General features: G+C 52.9%; 1 protein-coding gene across 5 annotated transcripts in view; it reads left to right on the top strand.

Annotated features, from left to right (window-relative positions):
* Positions 1-239: 239 nt before the first annotated feature.
* Positions 240-19012, top strand: part of ACLY (ATP citrate lyase) — a 54589-nt gene continuing 35816 nt past the window's right edge. Inside the window, exons 1-11 of one of the 5 annotated variants that reach the window (XM_055255747.2) lie at positions 240-344; positions 653-1562; positions 6592-6777; positions 7945-8067; positions 11159-11221; positions 11747-11937; positions 12379-12458; positions 13872-14002; positions 14806-14924; positions 15797-15933; positions 16666-16727. In XM_055255747.2, coding sequence (XP_055111722.2) covers positions 1428-1562; positions 6592-6777; positions 7945-8067; positions 11159-11221; positions 11747-11937; positions 12379-12458; positions 13872-14002; positions 14806-14924; positions 15797-15933; positions 16666-16727 — 1227 coding nt within the window. In that variant the 5' untranslated portion in view covers positions 240-344; positions 653-1427. Of the gene's footprint in view, positions 345-652; positions 1563-6591; positions 6778-7944; positions 8068-11158; positions 11222-11746; positions 11938-12378; positions 12459-12592; positions 12901-13012; positions 14003-14805; positions 14925-15796; positions 15934-16665; positions 16728-19012 lie in introns of those variants that run through there. The other 4 variants (XM_055255751.2, XM_055255752.2, XM_055255749.2 and 1 more) reach the window with 4 other exon arrangements.

Genomic DNA, 19012 nt, shown 5'->3' with positions numbered 1-19012 from the left:
CTGGCTAATTTTTGTATTTTTTGTAGAGATGGGGTTTTGCCTTATTGGTCTTGAACTCCTGACCTCAAGTAATCCCCCACCTTGGCCTTCCAAAGTGCTGGGATTACAGGTGTGCGCCACCACGCCTGGCCACCCCCATTTTAGGACAAGAGAAGAGAGGTGATAAGAAACTGCTATTTCAGAAAGATGAATGGGAGGGAAGGGACCAGAAAGTGACATCATCAGGGAACACGTGATTCAGGCATGAGTAGCAAGTTCAGTTACCTTACTCCTGGCAGCAACAGGATCGGGGGAGGGAGTCTTGGAGAAGATTTTGTCTGCAAGTGTCGCAACACTGTTGCAGTGTGAGTATGCCCCTTGGCAGGGGCACAGGCCTGCTGCTTCCCTGCATTCTGGGCTGACCTCTTCGCCTGAGCCGGTTAGTGGATGCTTCTGGCCTCCTTCCTGGAGCTAGACAGCTGTTAGGCTTAGGGAGCAGCTCCGGACCTACAGGGTTGGGGTGCAGGTAGGGAGGGAGGCTGCAGCATGTCCGAGTGGTAAATACATGTCCTGCTTTCCAGGACTGATTTCACATATTCTGCCCCACAAGTTCACCAGCACCTGTCAGACTGGATGTCCCAGTTTTTGGTTTGGAAAATTCGATCTGTCTCAGGTAATGGAGAAGCGGGAGACACCAATTCATTCATTCCAGTGTCTAAGCCTGGGGTTGGTGGGAGCAAGAGACTGTCTGGGATGGCTCCAGCCCTGCGCTGGAATCTCGCATTGAATTCCTAGCTCCGCCCTGATCCGTGCTGAAGCGAGCAGGTGAGTGGGACGGACAGCGCTGTGCCTGCACCCTCCTAGCCCCACTTGCTTACCGCGGCCCCTGCCCTATCCCACACTGGGAAGTATGCTCTGTTAGCCTCGGCTCAGCCTTGCCCCATCGGCCCAGTGGGGAGAGTCCAGGGAGGGGACAGGCGCCACGTGCTAATAGAAAGCGGCCTGCCAGCCACTGCTGCTTAAGGAGACTGTCTAAGCAATCGGGTTCGGTGCGGCCCAGATGCAGACTTCCGTTTCTCCCAAGGGAGGGAGCAAAGGTACTCCAGGTCCCAAAGCTGCGTTGCAGCCAGTTGGGCTAATCCCATCCTCCCCTTCCCCAACTCCCCGAGTGGCAATCTGTCCAGCCCCTCAAGCGATCAGGCCACAGCCCCCAGCACCACACGTTCTCCTCCCAGCCTAGCCCGGCCCATCTCCCCACTCGGGGCCCCGCCCCGGCCCCGCCGGCTCCTAAGAGGCGGTGGACGGGCCAGTGGGACTACAAATCCCAGCAGGCCCCCGGGCCCGCCCTCGTGGGGCGGGGCCAAGGCGGCAGCGAATTGGGAGGAGCTCTGGCGCTCAGGCTAGGGAACGCGTGTGGCCAATCGCGGGGCCGTTCTCGCCGCGAGCTGATGGGGGCGGGGAGAAGCCCGGCTGGGCCGGGACAAAAGCCGGATCCCGGGAAGCTACCGGCTGCTGGAGCGCTCCGGATTTTGCGGGGTTCGTCAGGCCTGTGGAGGAAGCGCCGCGCACGGACTTCGGCAGAGGTGAGCACGAGAGGCTGTTTTCGCTGGCTGGAGCCCGCTCGCCCTAGGAGCTTCCTGCCTCCCTCCACTAACCCGGAACCGCCTTCCCCGACGCGGGCTCGGTGCCCACGCGCTCTCCCTGCACCTGCTTGGAAGTTTTGAGGGTCTTAGCTTTAGGTTAGCCTTCGCCCGGGGTCCCGGCTGGTGGCCGCTTGTCGACGCCCCTCCCCTCCCCCCGCGCGACACACACATTCCAGTTCCTGGGAGTTTGCATGGGGCTTGCCGCCGTCCTTGCCTCTCCTGCCTCTGCCACATTGCATGGGCCTCCTCCTGGCGCGCCTCATCCCTCCCGGGCACAGCTATCGAGCTCCTCGGGCTCATCGGGCCGCCTTTTGGCTCCATCCGGGTTCCCCCATCGGATGCCGGGACAGGAAGTAGAGAAAGCGGTTGCGACTTGTCCCACTCCGATTCCTCACTGGCCGGGCTCAGGCCCTTCCCTTGGTTTTGTGGGGACAAAATTGAGCTCCACGCCCAAGTGGAGAGAACGAGCTATGCGCGCCTCCGGGGCGGGCCACGCGGGGCCAGGCTGCCCCAGGGTGCCCGAGGCCTTGCCTCGTCTCGCCGCGAGGGCTGGAATCTCGCAGCAAGGACCCTCCTCGCACTGGAGGTACCGTCGAGTCCAAACCCCTAAGCGACAGATGGCCGGGGTGCCACCCCACCCCTGAGCTGACGCCAAGTCTGGCCGGGGAAAGGTCTTCAAGGGGCTGGAGGATGCTGCCGCCGCCCTCCTGTCGAGCCTGGCAATGGGCCAGTCCCAGCGCCTGCCGCCGTCTCCAACCTTGGCAGATACCGTGCAGCGCCGAGTTCTGCCGTTACGGGGTCTCTGGAGGTCTTCCTGGGAAGAGGATTTTGGAAGAGATAAGGAAAAGTGCACAGCACAGTTTGGCCAGCTAGCCTACTCCTCTCCACCCTTAACTTTGCTCTGTGTTTTCAACTGGCTCAGCTGAACTAAAATGTGGGGTGAGGGACAGCTGGTAGGTCCCAGTTGCCCAAATGGGTGATTTTCACCTCTTAGAAACCTTCCTAAACAGCTTGGGGGGCGGTAGTGGGAAGAGCCCTCAGACACTGGGCAGCTGATGGCTCCATCCCCGTTCTGACACTATGCCTGCCGCAGTAGGGGGCACTCACAGAATTCTGCCTCTCTAGAATTTACTCCAGGGATTGCCTGTCTTCTAAAAAAATAAATACATACATACATACATACATACATACATAAATCCCAATCATGCAGAGACTAACCTTCAAATGAGTGTTTTTGTCTTTCCCAGAGGCACCCAAAGTAGCATCCCCAGTGATTCCCTTCCACTGGCTGTGTCCCAGAGTGTGTCCTGGGGAACAGGCTTCTTTCATTCAGCCTCTTGTGTGGGCTGCTTCTCTCAGTGTCTGCTAAAAGTGAACTCAATCCTGGGTCACTCACCCGTCTGCAGAAAAGACTCCATTCAGCTCATAAGGCCCCTCCCTTAGAGAATGTGTGTATGTGTGTGTTTTCAGGTTCCTTGGCATGATTTCCCCCAAATGGTTTACACATTTAGCTGTTACCAAGTAACAGTTCCTGGAGTCCAAGCTCAGCCCAATCATCTGTCACTTGTTTGACAGCACATTCAGCTACTGAGGAGGCAGACTAAGACGTTGCAGGGAGAGATCCCAAACCCAGATAGGTATTTGTAGGTATTTGCTGATTCCACTAGAGCAAATATTTTCTTTCTTTTTTTTTTTTTTTGAGACAGAGTCTTGCTCTGTCGCCAGGCTGGAGTGCAGTGGTGGATCTCGGCTCACTGCAACCTCCGCCTCCTGGGTTCAAGCAATTCTCCTGCCTCAGCCTCCCTAGTAGCTGGGACTACAGGTGTGCACCACCACGCCAGGCTAATTTTTGTATTTTTAGTAGAAACAGGGTTTCATCATATTGGCCAGGCTGGTCTCAAACTCCTGACCTTGTGATTCGCCCTCCTTGGCCTCCCGAAGTGCTGGGATTACAGGCGCGAGACGCCGCGCCCGGCCGCAAATGTTCTTAACTGGTGGTCAGTCTGTGGGCCATCGGATCATTGTCACAGGTGAGCACCTTGAAACAATATGCACAATTGGATTTGTGTACCTTTTTCTGGGATTTTCTTCAGTCTCAGAAGAGTCTGAGACCTCAAAGAGGTTAAGAGCCACTGCCTTAGAGAGACTTTAAGACCTCACTGAAGGCCGGGCGCAGTGGCTCATGCCTGTAATCCCAGCACTTTGGGAGGCTGAGGCGGGTGGATCACGAGGTCAGGAGTTCGAGACCAGCCTGACCAACATGATGAAACCCGTCTCTACTAAAAATACAAAAAAATTAGATGGGCGTGGTGGCATGCGTCTGTAATCCCAGCTACTCAGGAGGCAGAGGCAGGAGAATCACTTGAACCTGGGAGGCTGAGGCTGCAGTGAGCCAAGATCACTCCAGCCTGGGCGACAGAGCAAGAGTCCTTCTCAAAAAAAAAAAAAAAAAAAGAAAAAAAAAAAAAGAAGACCTCAGTGAACCATTAAAGTTGCGATTTATCTCTACTGACTCCACTCCCTGGGTTTGTGAGCCATTTGCCTTCTCTGTATTGGTGAATTTGCAGAGACCTTTTTTTTTATTATGTTGTATACATTCCTTGTCTCAACCTCCCCTCTCTAAACCAAAATGCTCTAGTGGCAAATCTCTTGTTTTGGTAAACTGGCAAATCTTGTTTTCTATCCTGTATCATCCCATTGTGTCTTCTCTCCTATCCCTCTTCCAAAGACCCTATGGAGGTGGGCTCTTGGACCTGAAATTTGATCTGGGTCTCAAGAAAACTGTGATTTCTCAGCTGCAGGGGTCCGTTTTCTTTCCCTTGTCCTTTCCAAAGTTGGGTCTTGTGTCTGTTTTGGAGGTGCCAGGTTCAGGGGACTGTTTTACTGGAAGTCTCAGACTTCTTTCTCCTAGAGAGGCATAGCCCAGGGACTTCCTTTCCCCTGGAGTTATGGAAGGAGTCTGAATTGCTGAGGATGGTCAGCCACTGCCCCCTCCTCTCTGAGTGTGCCTTGATCTGCCCTGGGCTGCACTCTCTTTGGAAGAGGGGTAGGGGGTGTATCCATTCAATTTCAGGACCGGTTTTTCTGGTCTGAGTCAAAAAGATTGGGAAATGGAGCAGTGGGTGGCGGGTGGCGGGTGGCGGGTGGAGGACCGTGGGGCAGTGGGGCTGGTTGGGACGTCTCTGGAAACTCATACTGAGAAGGAATCTCAAGTCATTCCAGGGGAAGGCCAGAAAAGGGAACATCTCTGAGCCCCTTCCCAGCTACCCCACTTTAGGCAGACAACAGGCTGAATACACCCATTGTGCCATGCTGGATACTAGCTGGGAGGCCAACAGAGGCAGCTAAGCCAGGATGAGAACCTGAAGCCCCACCAGCCTGGCCGACTGGGAGGGGGCACAACATAGCCCCTGGAATGTTGGCCTTCTCTGAACTGGGAATGGAGACCCAGCTTCCACCACATGTAAACAAGCCGGCTCCTTCACTCTGCCCTCCTTTATTTGTACTTGACTTTTTTCTCCCACAGCAAATTCAACAGCTTTGCTTCTGGGCCTTGGCAGGAGAGACAGGAGTGACTTTTCCTGATCCGGCCAAGCTCTTGGCCTGAATTCCCATGCCCATCTCCCCCCATTCCCCTCCCCAGCTCACTCGGAGTTACCCACAGGAGAATGGGTGTATCAGGACAGAGTGGTGGGGAGGGGAGATGATGAAATTCTTATCATAGACTCTTTGAAGTGAAAAGGACACACGGGCCTGGCTTTTGGAAAAATGGTCTTTTCTCGGGCTAGTGTGGATTTTTCTGGGGACCTAGGTGTAAGAGGGTTTGGGTTCGAGTCTTGGGTCACAACCTTGCTTATTATTAGGTGGGCTTCTTGGGCAAGTTATCCTAACGCCTCTGAGATTTTATTCCTCATCTAAGAAACGGAGTTATAAATCTCAGTGTAGCTCCCAGAGCTCATATGAGATGAGTTTCTTTTTGTCTTTTTTTAGACACAAGGTCTTGCTCTGACACCCAGGCTACAGTGCAGCAGTGCAATCACAGCTCACTGTAGCCCCGAACTCCAGGATGAGTTTTCTTATACATGTGATGAAGGATGGTTTCTGCCTCTTCCTCCTTCTCCTCTCAGTCTGCCCCAGTTAGAAGTGACCACTACAGGGTGGTCCCCAGAGAGGCATCTGTTTTGCTTAGTGAGTTTTGCTCTAAATTAGCAGCTGGATGACTCAGTGGGGCGGATGGAATGTACTAAAGCTCAGTTTCCCTGCCCTGTGTCTGCTCCATACTCAGGGTTGGGAGGCTAGTGTCCGGGAGAAATGAGGAGAAAAGAGCTTTGCGATGATCCTCCCCCCTCCCCTACTCCCCTTCTAACCAGGACCTGGGGGTGTGACCCTTTTTGAGGCTAAGTAAACTTGCTGGCTTGGCCATTGGCCCGGTGGTGTGTAAGGGTATGTGTAGGGGTAAATCTGGGTGTGGGGGAGATGAAACCTGTAGGGAGAGAAAGCCTAGCCTTTTGCAATTTCAGCCGTACTCTGCACTGGTCAGAGAACAGAAAGGTGTTTCAGAGTCTCTGCCCACCTCAGATGGGACCAGCACTCAGATTTGGGTCAAAGCACCGGTTTTCCTGGCCGCCTAGCCAGCTGCCTTTTGCTCCAGGATGAGTGTGGTTGTGGGTCAGCTAGTTTGCCTAGAGGGAATGGGGCAGGGTGAGGCAAGAGTCCCAGGGCAAATGGCACCTTTGTTTTTCTCTATCCTCCCTCACCCATTATCTCTGGATCTTCTTCCTCTGTTGGCAAAAGTGCTGCTTGGTATCTCTCTTCCATCCTTCCCTCTGGGACAGCATTTTTTCCTTCCTCTTGAGAAAAGCTGAGATCTGGTTTTATTGTCTGGGGGCAACTGGGAGCGGGTCTGCCCTGCTGGGGAAGATAGTGCCTCCACACGCCTGCCCCCTTCTGACCAGCTCCTCTCTCCCAGACAGGTAGAGCAGGTCTCTCTGCAGCCATGTCGGCCAAGGCAATTTCAGAGCAGACGGGCAAAGAACTCCTTTACAAGTTCATCTGCACCACCTCAGCCATCCAGAATCGGTTCAAGTATGCTCGGGTCACTCCTGACACAGACTGGGCCCGCTTGCTGCAGGACCACCCCTGGCTGCTCAGCCAGGTGAGCCCTGCCTCCACTCGGGGCTGTTCTTCCAGGCCTGGGGTCTGAGGAAGAGAAAGCCGTTGGTTTGTTGGTGATGCCGATAGAGTCACAGGGTTGGAGGCTGCCAGCAGCAGCTGTGGGAAGCATGCCGTGGGCTGAGCAGGGTTTGTGTTCATGCTGAGCCCTGCATGTTGAGGTACCCCAGCATGGTATACCCTGCCATGGGCTTGAAACTGGATAAAATGGTGTCCAAATCACAGCTGTGTTTATTAACCATGTGGCCTGGGGCAAGCCATTTCACCTCTTTTGAGTTTTAGATTCCCCATCTCTCCAATGGGATAATACTTTGAGCTGTAAGGATTAGCAAGAAACATTTAGCATGCTTGGTGCCTGGCACATGGTAGATGCTCAGTAAAAAGTAGGGATATTCCCTCTCCTCCCCTAAGTGGAGTATATCAGGAGTGTATCAAGGCAATTAGGAAGTGTGACATTGTACTTTGTGAAGAATGGCCCTGACCCTGGAGGATCAGCCTGGAATAGAGGCTCCGTTCTTGAGATCTCTGCAGGACCGTTGTTAGAAAGCTCTTAGATTTCCTTGTCAGGGCTCAGAGAGCAAGCCTAGGACTAGTGGTGGTGTTTCTTCCCACTAGAAGGCAGCTCAACCACAAAGGGATGGAGAGAGTTTCCTGGCCCTGGAGATGTATGAGCAGTGGTTAGGGGCTGCTTGTTGGGCCTGTTGTAGACAGGGTTCAAGCACAGGGATGGGGTTGACCAGATGACCTCTGAGGTTCCTTGCTGCCTCAAGGCTCTGTCTCTCTGTTTTCCTCTTTGGAACATGGGTTCTGGTCCATATTCTGAGGGGCTTACTGTTGAATGAAGAAGCTAATGTATCACATAGGGAGGGTAGGGAATCACTTATTCACTCAGCAGGTATTTGCTGAGCGCCTCCTCTGTGCCAGGCTCCATCTGGGCACAAATGCCTCTAGATACCTGGTTGTCAAAAGCAAGATATTGCCTAGGGTAGGTGGGGGAAGCATCCAGGAGTTGACTCTGAAGGATGGATGGGGCTGGCTTTGGAGCAGAGTGAATGGGAAGTCAGTCCCTGCTGTCCTCTATTTGGATCCCCAAAATACTAATGTTTATCTAATTCTTCCTCACTCTAAATACAAACCGCTTTCATTCCAGAACTTGGTAGTCAAGCCAGACCAGCTGATCAAACGTCGTGGAAAACTTGGTCTCGTTGGGGTCAACCTCACTCTGGATGGGGTCAAGTCCTGGCTGAAGCCACGGCTGGGACAGGAAGCCACAGTGAGTGGGCATGGGGTCAGGGTGAACTTGTGTGGTAACAGAAGCAAATATGGTCACCTCCAGGTTAGCAGCTCTGTGGATCACCCCCACAGCCAGTCTCATTGTAGCTCAGGGAAGGCAGGGGTCCTGTGTCGCTGACCCACTCAGGTGGCTGCCAGCAGTAGGCTCAGTCTTGGTGCCCATTCCCAGCTCCCTCATCATCCAGACTTCTTTGTTTTATTGGTTTGGGCAAGATGTGCTGCAGAGGTAACCTCAATATAATTCAAGAGCCAGGTGGAAATGGTCTGAATCTTTTTTTTTTTTTTTTTTTTTTTTTTTTTTTTTGAGACAGGGTCTTGCTCTGTAGCCCAGGCTGGAGTGTGGCATGATCTTGGCTCACTGCAACCTCGGCCTCCCAGTTCAAGTGATTTTCCTGCCCCAGCCTCCTGAGTAGCTGGGACTACAGACACTTCCCACCATGGCAGGCTAATTTTTGTAATTTTAGTAGAGATGGGGTTTCACCATATTGGCTAGGCTGGTCTCAAACTCCTGACCTTGTGATCTGCCTGCCTCAACCTCCCAAAATGCTGGGATTACAGGTGTGAGCCACCGTGCCTGGCCTGGTCTGATTTTTTTTTTTTTTTTTTTTTTTTGAGGCGGAGTTTCACTCTTGTTCCCCAAGCTGGAGTGCAGTGGCGTGATCTCAGCTCACCACAACCTCTGCCACCCAGGTTCAAGAGATTCTCCTGCCTCAGCCTCCCGACTAGCTGGGATTACAGGCATGTACCACTATGCCTGGCTGATTTTGTATTTTTAGTAGAGACGAGGTTTCTCCATGCTGGTCAGGCTGGTCTCAAACTCCCGACCTCAGGCCTCCCAAAGTGCTGGGATTAACAGGCGTGAGCCACCACTCCCAGCCCCATTCTAGAAACTCCTTTCTTTCCAGTTTCCAAAAAGGAAGGGTTATGGTAGCTTGTGATAGCATGTGTACCTAAGGGGTGGGTTAAAAATATGAAAAAGGGAGATGCATAGTCATTTAGGCAGGAGGACGTACTGGGTCAAGAACCTAGGATGTGATAGTTAATAACGTTGAAGGGTAAATTCAGTTCTTTTTTAAATTTTTATTTATTTATTTTTGAGACAGGTCTCGCTCTGTTGCCCAGGCTAGACTGCAGCCTCGATGTCTTGGGCTCAAGCATTCCTCCCACCTCAGCCTCCTGATTAGCTGGGGCTACAATGCTACCACACCTGGCTAATTTTTTTGATTTTTTTTTTTTTTTGAGATGGAGTTTCACTCTTGTTGCCCCAGCTGGAGTGCAATGGCTGGATCTCGGCTCATTGCAGCCTCCGCCTCCCGGGTTCAAGTGATTTTCTAGCCTCTGCCTTCTGAGTAGCTGATATTAACAGGCATGCACCACCATACTTGGCTAATTTTGTACTTTTAGTAGAGACGAATTTTCTCCATGTTGGCCAGGCTGGTCTCGAACTCCTGACCTCAGGTAATCTGCCTGCCTCGGCCTCCCAAAGTGCTGGGATTACAGGCATGAGCCTCTGTGCCCGGCCTACTTTATTTTTTTTAAGACAGGGTCTCACACTGTCACTCAAGGCTGTAGTGCAGTGGCATGTTCATGTCTCACTATAGCCTCCACTTCCCAGGTTCAAGTTATCCTCCCATCTCAGCTTCCTGAGTATCCGGGACTATGGGTACATGCCACCATGCCAGGCTGCTTTTTAAAAATTTTTTGTAGAGATAGGGTCTCGAATGTTACCCAGGCTGGTCTCAAACTCCTGGCCTCGGGTAATCCTCCTGCCTCAGCCGCCCATGTAGCTGGGACCACAGATGTGTGCCACCAAGCCCAAATTCAATTATTAACTTCTCCTAGCTTGGTGATGAATTTCAACCATGTAGATGAGAGAGTTAAAGTGAAACATGGTTTAGGAAGGCTCAGAGATGCTGGAAATAAAATTGTGTTTCTTCTCACTCCCCAAGGGAGCTGGAGGACTAAGGGAGGGAGTGGAGCTGAGGCTTGGCCTAGCCTGGGAAGAATGTGCCATCCACACCTGGCTCTGTAGAGCATGTGGGTCTGAAGGGCGTGGTGCTTGTCTGGGGTGAAACTGTACCAGGGATGAGCTGTTCTCTTCCTTGGCTACCTCGGGAATAGTAATGAAGGTGGTGATGGAGATGTCTTCCTCCCTTATTGGTCTTCCTCAGAGTAGCCCTTAAATGTTAATTTCCCAGTTTCTGGCTCTCGTTGGTAAAGAGGGATCCTTGAAGTTGCACATGGACCCAGGCATGAAGCAACCTGTCCCTTGAGTTCCCAGGCCTTTGGAGAGAAGATGGTGGGATTGGAGGGAGGGATGCTGAGCATGTCCCCAGGGAGCACGTCCTGCTTCCTTCTGCTGGCCTCTGGGAGGGGAAGGTGGGGGACATCAGACATCTGAGCTGGCGGCAGCGTTGGGCCAGCAGGAGTGGCTCATTACCTCTGATGGATTGCTGTCTGGTCCCTGACTCAGCAGTGACGCACAGGCCGGGTGGGGGGTTTAGGACTTACTAGGATGAGGGCTGTCTCGCCACAGCCGCCTCCAGGGAATCACTCAAACTGATTAGCTCTGCAGGCCTGTGGTCCTCAGCCAGGAGAGTCTGTGTGGAGAAGTTTCCCTGATTAAGCCCTGGCTCCCCACTTCTCCACCCATTCCCCACGCCTGGACCCATGTCCTGAGGCTGAGTCACTGTGCCTTCCTCAAGGCCCATGAAGCAGAATGGTTACCTCCCTCCTACCCAGTTTCCCCTCCCTGTCAAGCTCTGCCACAGCCGTGACTTGTTGGAGCCCTTTCACTTGCACAGGTCCTGTGTCACCCTCCAGAGGATGCCAAGAGTGGGCAAGGTCGGTGCCTGTTCAGGCACAGCCCGCACCAGAGCAAGGGGTGAAAGGGCGTCTCATGAGGACTTACTGAGCTAGGGATCTGTGACCCCATTTTTTCTGGAAAAATCTCTCTTTGCTGGGTGTGGTGGTGGGAGTGCTTGGGCACCACCCCTGTGTAGTCCCTCCTTCTGCCCTGGGGGCAAGATGTGCTGTCCCTCTGAGTTTCATCTCCCTCAATTTTTCTGTAGGTTGGCAAGGCCACAGGCTTCCTCAAGAACTTTCTGATCGAGCCCTTCGTCCCCCACAGTCAGGTATGTGTGAGGCGGCTCCAGGCTGGGTCTTCTCCCTCCTGGAACCTTGGGTTTGTCCACCGTAACATGATGAAAGAAGTCAAGCTGATGAGGACAGTCAGAGGGACCGGGGTCCCTGAAGCTGCACTGAGGATCTGAGGGTGCTGCGGACTCGGGAGTCCAGAGGGGAAGGAAAGGGCTTGGTCTGCAGCAGAGAGGAGTTAGGACTGGTAACAAAGGGGACTTCCCACTGCAGGGATGAGAACGACCTGCAGGCAGGCCCCACCCCTCAGCTGGGGTCGGTCACACTGATTCAGTCTGGACCGCCAGCCAGTGGGGTAGAGGCTTCTTCCTCTTGTCCTCGGGGAAATGATGGTGGACAAGTCTCTGGATATATGGTTTTTACTGGGTTTTAGAAAATAAGACCGTGGGGATTGGTTTCCTCTCCCAGTACATGGTAGACCCCCCCATCTTCCCCAGTTCAGTGCCCCTCACCAGCTTCGACCCTCAACCCCAATCCCACTGTCCTGTCTCTTCACCTGCAAGGCGGAGGAGTTCTATGTCTGCATCTATGCCACCCGAGAAGGGGACTACGTCCTGTTCCACCACGAGGGGGGTGTGGACGTGGGTGATGTGGATGCCAAGGCCCAGAAGCTACTTGTTGGCGTGGATGAGAAACTAAATCCTGAAGACATCAAAAAACATCTTTTGGTCCACGCCCCTGAAGACAAGAAAGAGTTGAGTGAGAGGGATGGTAGGGAGGTGGCAGTTGGGATGAGAAGGCTGACAGGCTCTGGGCACAGACCAGGGAGAGTGGAGCGGTCTCCTCTCTGGGAGCCAGGTGGTAGACATGGCCCTGTCCTGAGGAAGACAGCTAGGTGCAGGGCGGGGACTGGCTCGGAACCAGACTGAAATATGCCGCCAGCGTCCCTCACCTCCTTGCCCCTGTCTGTCTGACGCCTCTGCCTCCAGCTTCTCGCCTGACAGCTCCTTTCCGCCTCAGTGGCTGAAGAGCGATGTCCAGGGAGCAGGGGTTGCAGAGGAGATGGAAGGGCTGGCGGGGTGCGTTTCGGGAAATGGAGCTGTTGGTGGCAGTGAGAGATTGCTGCGGGGCGCCTGGGGTGCTGCCGAGCTGCTCCTTGATGGATGAACTGTCCCTCTCTCCCTCCCACCTCTAGAATTCTGGCCAGTTTTATCTCCGGCCTCTTCAATTTCTACGAGGACCTGTACTTCACCTACCTTGAGATCAATCCCCTTGGTAACTGGGTGTGCTTGGCTGGGAGGGGGCAAGGGTCCCACTGCTTATGACAGCCCTGGCCTTGGCATTCAGAGAACCAGACTCCCGCTTGCCAGAGGGTAACACAAGACAGATGTGCACAAGCAGAGGGGTCCCCATGCACATTTAGTGCCAGTTCCTGTTTCTGAGCTCTCAGAAAACTGTAGTTCTTCTCTTAGTCAACTCCAACCTCTCTCTTTGGTCTTAGAGACAGTCTTGCCTTGTCACCTAGGCTGGAGTACAGTGGCACAATCTCGGCTCACTGCAACCTCCGCCTCCTGGGCTCAAGCAATTTTTCTGCCTCAGCCTTCCGAGTAGCTGGGATTACAGGTGCCCGCCACCACGCCGGGCTAATTTTTGTATTTTTAGTAGAGACAGGGGTTTCACCATGTTGACCGGGCTGGTCTCCAACTCCTGACCTCAGGTAATCTGTCCGCCTCGGCCTCCCAAAGTGCTGAGATTACAGGCGTGAGCCACCACGCCTGGCCAGAAGTCCTGGTTTTGATCTGACTGTGTGCTTCTGCTCCTCCCGCCAGGTCAGGCTGTCTGACAGCAGGAGGTGGGCAGCCTCTGCACTGCTCTCACCGTTTGGCCCTTCATTCCTCCTGGTGCACTCAGAGGCCTCACACTTGCCTCCCTCTGTGGGAGTTGGTCAATCATTAACCCTTGATGCTGGGAAGAGCTTGGTCTGTCTCTGGGGCTGTGAAGGACGCAGGTGGTGTTGAGGGAGAGTGGCGTGGGATGGCTCTGGCCAGGACTTCTCAGGGCAAAGTCTAGGAAGGCGAGAAATCAAATCATTCCAGCTGAGGATGCAGCCCCTCTAATGGACCAGATGGCCTTGTGCTAACTCAATCAGCTAATTGGTCCTGGGGGAGGAGGAAGATGGGTGTCCAGTGAAGTGGTATAAACAAATCCTGCTGACTGGCAGTCCAGTGCACCCTGTGGCCCCTGCTCCACCTGACACTGAGGCTTCCCCCTAGCGAGACCCTGGGAGACATAGATGTGCATACCGATGGGGGGTCTTCTGTCAGCAACATGTACCTTTAAACACTTTTTAAAAGTGGCCGGACCATGGGTTTGCGCATGGTTAGATACTCAAAGCAGGGAGTGTAGCGTTTTGTAAAGATGTTTGAAAATTGCCATGGCAACTAATATAGACCTCCATGTCCCATTACCTATAGGTCAGGGAGAGGGGAATGGCCTTGTAGAATTTGTTTTGCCTTTAATGGGGAAAAGCTCTGTCTCCATGAGGGCCTCTCTGGTTTCTTATTGAGCTTAGAGAGTTCTGAGGCCTGAGTGGGCCACCGTGGGAGCGGTGTTTGTGGAGGGGTTGGAGGTTGGTGGTTGTCTCTACCCAGAGCCGGTGTCTGATGATTGCCTCTGCTCCCCTTGAAGTAGTGACCAAAGATGGAGTCTATGTCCTTGACTTGGCTGCCAAGGTGGACGCCACTGCCGACTACATCTGCAAAGTGAAGTGGGGTGACATCGAGTTCCCTCCCCCTTTTGGGCGGGAGGCATATCCAGAGGTAAGGCTGGTTTAGAGAGGAGATAGGGACTGGGGGTAGGGCGGTCGGGAGGTGACTCATCTCTGATGTGCATTTGGCCCCCCTTCATGAGCTGTTTATTTGGCAGGGAAAGGAAGACCGAGAAGCATTTAATTTTCTTAAAACCCCAATGGGGTGGGGGTGGGAGTGAGCCAAGCCTCTGAATCCCAGCCAGAAATCCTTTTAGATTTCTCTCTCAATCAGCCTCCCTCGACTCTTCACTTGATTTGTTGCCTCTCCATGATTCCAAGTGGCTCGCCCTAATCCTGATGGAAGGTCATTCTCTTGGCGTCTCACTGAGAATTTTAATTGCTCTTTCCTACTCTGTCCTCTGAGAAGTCCTCGCAGCAGAGTTGGGCTTTCTGGGAAGTACCCCAGGCCCAGGGAAGAGGCTGGGCTGGGAGACGGTCTGGCCTGGGGAGGCCTGGGGTGGGGGGGACGTATGATGGGCCGGGCAGGCAGATGCTGGGGTGAGGGCATGGTTGAGCAGAGGGACATGGTGTGGCTCAGGACTTAGGCAGAGGGCCAAGGACTTGACGTCAGAGAAGGGAGATGGGAAGTTTGTCCCCAGGCAGTGACTGTGACTATGGATGGTTTTGGTACTTGGAGACACCATCAAGTGTCTTCAAGGCATGTGGGGCCCTGCATAGCCCCTTCTTCCCACCCCACTAAGGTGATTAGTAACCTCTTCATGTGCCTCCAGGGAAAGCGGGGAGAGGTCCTAGGATCTGGGACCTGGTAAAGGGGGCACCCCAAGGGCCTACCTGTTGCTGTCTGGTCCCCAGGAAGCCTACATTGCAGACCTAGATGCCAAAAGTGGGGCAAGCCTGAAGCTGACCTTGCTAAACCCCAAAGGAAGGATCTGGACCATGGTGGCCGGGGGTGGCGCCTCTGTCGTGTACAGGTGACTGAAGGGGGTTGCTGAAGGGATGCCAGCCCAGTCTACCCAGCATCTACATGTGTGTGGCATGGGTGGGTGGGGTCCTGCCACTTTGATGTGGGAATTTGGGGCAGAGGAAACCAGTGGCATCCCAGAGGGCTTCAAGGGACATTGGCGAGGGCATGTCCTGCACACAGTGTCTTCTATAACCTTCTTGTTTGTGTCAAAATGAAGCTGTTTTATAAGTTTTAATTCTGAAAATTATGTACTCCATACAAAGGTACAGCAAATACAGAAAATGAGCTAGAAAGTGAAAGCTGCCTGGACATTTCCCCATCCTCTCTCTGACCAGGTCACCCCAGTTAGCAAGTTACTGTATGTCCTGTCAAGCATATATAAATATTTATACTCTTTGCTTTATAGAATATTAGGATCATATTCTACACCCTTTACAATAATTAGCAGTTTTTTCACTTTAAGCATGGTAGACACCTGCTCATTTCTAGATGTGCAATCTGTCATTCCCTTCTGTGTGTGACTGGCACTATTTCCTCTGGCTGCAGCACACCTTCTCTTGGGCAGCCCGTCACGGATTCCTGCAGTGTGTGATTTTTCTTGTCTTTGTGTTAGGGAGGTGCTCATTGTTCATTTTACCTGCCATTGTCCAGGGCTCCCTAGTGCCCTAGGGCTGGCAGAGTGCCACCCAGAAGAGTCTGATGTAGCACCATTAACCTGCAGGCCAGACTTGCATGGGAGTTGGGGGCTGGAGGTCCAAGAGCCGGTTCCACAGACTAACTCCAGTGTTTTGAGGGATCCGTGTGTTCTCCCAGGCACCAGGCTGCCACCCCCTGCCCCAAGTGTGAGAGCCATCACTGACTTCCGTGTCTCCTTGGCAGCGATACCATCTGTGATCTAGGGGGTGTCAACGAGCTGGCAAACTATGGGGAGTACTCAGGCGCCCCCAGCGAGCAGCAGACCTATGACTATGCCAAGACTATCCTCTCCCTCATGACCCGAGAGAAGCACCCAGATGGTGAGATATGTGCACACACACACACCTGTCCCCCCTTCCCCAGGACAGCCCAGCAGGCTGCAGTGGGACAGCTTTATCCGAGGAGTCACCAAGGCTGTGTGTGGTCCTTTGCAGCTTGAGGCTAATCATTGAACTTTGGCTCTCGGTTTCTCTGACTGCACAGAGGGCAGGGACCACATCTATCAGTGGGAGGGGACTGAGAGGGCAAGAGGCGATGTGTCATAAAGCCCTTCAAACAAGTGCAGGGGAGGAGGTGGCTGTGGCATGCTCCTGCTACAATTGCAGTAAACTCAGTTTATCCGATTGCGATAAACTCTGATTGCAATAAACTCAGTTACCCTCTTATATTACCTGGCCTCTGTGAGGCTCAGTGCCCCTTTACCACCTGTGTTTTGGGGCTCTGCATACCAGTTCTTCTTCCCTTGAGCCAGAGAGAGAGAGAGATTCCCTCCAGAGATATCTAGAAACCAACCTGGATTTTTGGATGTCGGTTAGGAGTTAGGTAGTGCTCCTGTGGGTTTGTTCTGACCCCTGTCTGGTGGCATAGGTAATGGAGAGTTGAGCTGATAGAGTGGAATGTCTGGAGAGACTGTCCTGCTCACTCCCCAGTACCTCCTGGCAGATGGGGGACCCTCATTCAGGGGAACAAGAACTTCCTCAGTTGGATTGCTGGGAAGATGCTCAAGTCTACCTATGTAACTGTTTTTGATTTTTCTCTTACTCCAAATCCAGGCAAGATCCTCATCATTGGAGGCAGCATCGCAAACTTCACCAACGTGGCTGCCACATTCAAGGTAACAGCTGCAGCAGTGGTGCAGTTTCTGGGGAAAGTGGTTTGGGGAAAGCAGGGAAGGGGCCTTGAAAGCAGAGTTTGAGCCAGAGCCAAGTTACCATGAGTTCCCAGGTCAGGTAGGGAGCTCTTGCCCCAGGGTCTCTTAAAGGGGTGGAGAAGACATTGGGACAGGAGCTGCCCATCTGCGCTGTGTGTCTCTGGGCAAGCAGCTGCCATGCTGAACCATAACTCTCCCACCTGAAGCATAGGAGGCGAATTTCTGCTTTCTTCCTTCTCAGGACCAGTGCTTGGAGCACTGGCTCAATCGATCCTTTCTTTCTTTCCTTTCTTTCCTTCTTTTCCCTTCCTTTCCCTTCCCTTCCCTTCCTTCTTCCCTTTCCTTCCTCCCTCCCTTTCCTTCCCCCCTCCCTTTCCTTTCTTCCTCCCCTCCCTTCCTCCCTCCCTCCCTTCCTTTCTTCCTTCCATGGAGTTTCACTCTTGTTGTCGAGGCTGGAGTGCAATGGCACGATCTCAGCTCACTACAACCTCTGCCTCCTGGGTTCAAGTGATTCTCCTGCCTCAGCCTCCTGAGTACCTGGGATTACAGACACCCACCACCATGCCCAGCTAATTTTTGTATTTTTAGTGGAGCGGGGGTTTCACCATGTTGGCTAGGCTAGTCTCGAACTGACCTCAGGTGATCCACCCACCTTAGCCTCCCAAAGTGCTGGTATTACAGGTGTGAACCACCATGCCCAACTGATCCTCCTTACTTTCAACACTCTTGTGAGACTCTGGGTTCTCTGCATCTCCTTGGGTTTTTTTTGTTTTTTTTGTTTTTTTGAGACGGAGTCTCGCTCTGTTGCCCAGGCTGGAGTGCAGTGACGCAATCTCGGCTCACTGCAACCTCCGCCTCCCGGATTCATGCCATTCTCCTGCCTCAGCCCTCCAAGTAGCAGGGACTACAGGCGCCCGCCACCACACCCGGCTAATCTTTTTTGTATTTTTAGTAGAGACAGGGTTTCACTGTGTTAGCCAGGATGGTCTCGACCTCCTGACCTCATGATCTGCCCGCCTCGGCCTCCCAAAGTGCTGGGATTACAGACTTGAGCCACTGTGCCCGGCCATCCTGGTCTTACATCTCTCAGTCATGAGCTCTTTTTCCAAAAGATCAGAATGAAGAAAGTGCTTTGATGATCCGGGGCTCCTCTCATCCTACCAGGGTCTTCTCAACCTGGGTGCCTGTTCACCGGTCAGGGCTGTGTGTGCACATGCTTTAAAGCACATATGACTGCTGTCAACAAGGAAGACAGAGCTAACGTGTCTCAAGAGTCATCACTTTCAAGATAGCCACCCAAGGAGGCCATTTATTAATATTCCATACTGTCAGATGCTCAGTGAGTGTATTCAAAAGAGTATGTGCCACATCTGGTGGATCCATGTGAGTTTTGAGAATAATGACTAGATAAGTGTCAAACTTGAAAGTCTGAGATCTCAAGAAGTGAGGGGCTGGGCGTTGTGGCTCATAACTATAATTCTAGCACTTTGAGAGGCTGAGGCAGGTAGATCACTTGAGCTCAGAAGTTCAAGACAAGGCTGGGCAACATAATGAGATCTCACCTCTACTAAAATTCAAAAAAAATTAGTGGGTTGAGCTAGGAGGATTGCTTGAGCCCAGGAGGTCAAGGCTGCAGTGAGCCGTGATCATGCCACTGTGCTTCAGCCTGGGTGACAATGAGACCCTGTCTCAAAAAATAAATAAAATGTGGGACCAGACCCCATCAGTCCTGCCCAAAACAGGGTGTCCATAACTGGACCTGATTTAACAGACAAATCTGGGACAGGGGAGCCTCAGCAGCTTTTATTTAACTTCTGAGCAGCCCTGTACTGACTCTTGGTTAGGGCACTTGGTTTGGAGCAGGTACTGTACATGGAGCCTTGTGTAAAATGCCTTGGGTGACAGAAGTCAGACTCCAGGCTCAAAATCCAGCCTCTGTCTTGAGAAACAGAACTAGGACACACCTTTCCACCCTCTGATTTTTCCAAAGTGGATATCCATTGTAAGAACTGTTCTTACACCGCGCTGGGCGCAGTGGCTCACGCTTGTAATCCCAGCACTTTGCGAGGCCGAGGTGAGTGGATCACCTGAGGTCAGGAGTTTGAGATTAGCCTAACCAATATGGTAAAACCTCATCTCTACTAAAAATAAAAAAATTAGCCGGGTGTGGTGGCAGGCATCTGTAGTCCCAGCTACTTGGGAGGATGAGACAGGAGAATCGCTTGAACCCGGGAGGCAGAGGTTGCAGT

The sequence above is a fragment of the Symphalangus syndactylus genome, chromosome 20 (genome assembly GCF_028878055.3).
Source record: "Symphalangus syndactylus isolate Jambi chromosome 20, NHGRI_mSymSyn1-v2.1_pri, whole genome shotgun sequence".
In the NCBI taxonomy this organism is placed as follows: Eukaryota; Metazoa; Chordata; class Mammalia; order Primates; family Hylobatidae; genus Symphalangus; species Symphalangus syndactylus.
This window is presented reverse-complemented; position numbering and strand designations above follow the sequence as displayed.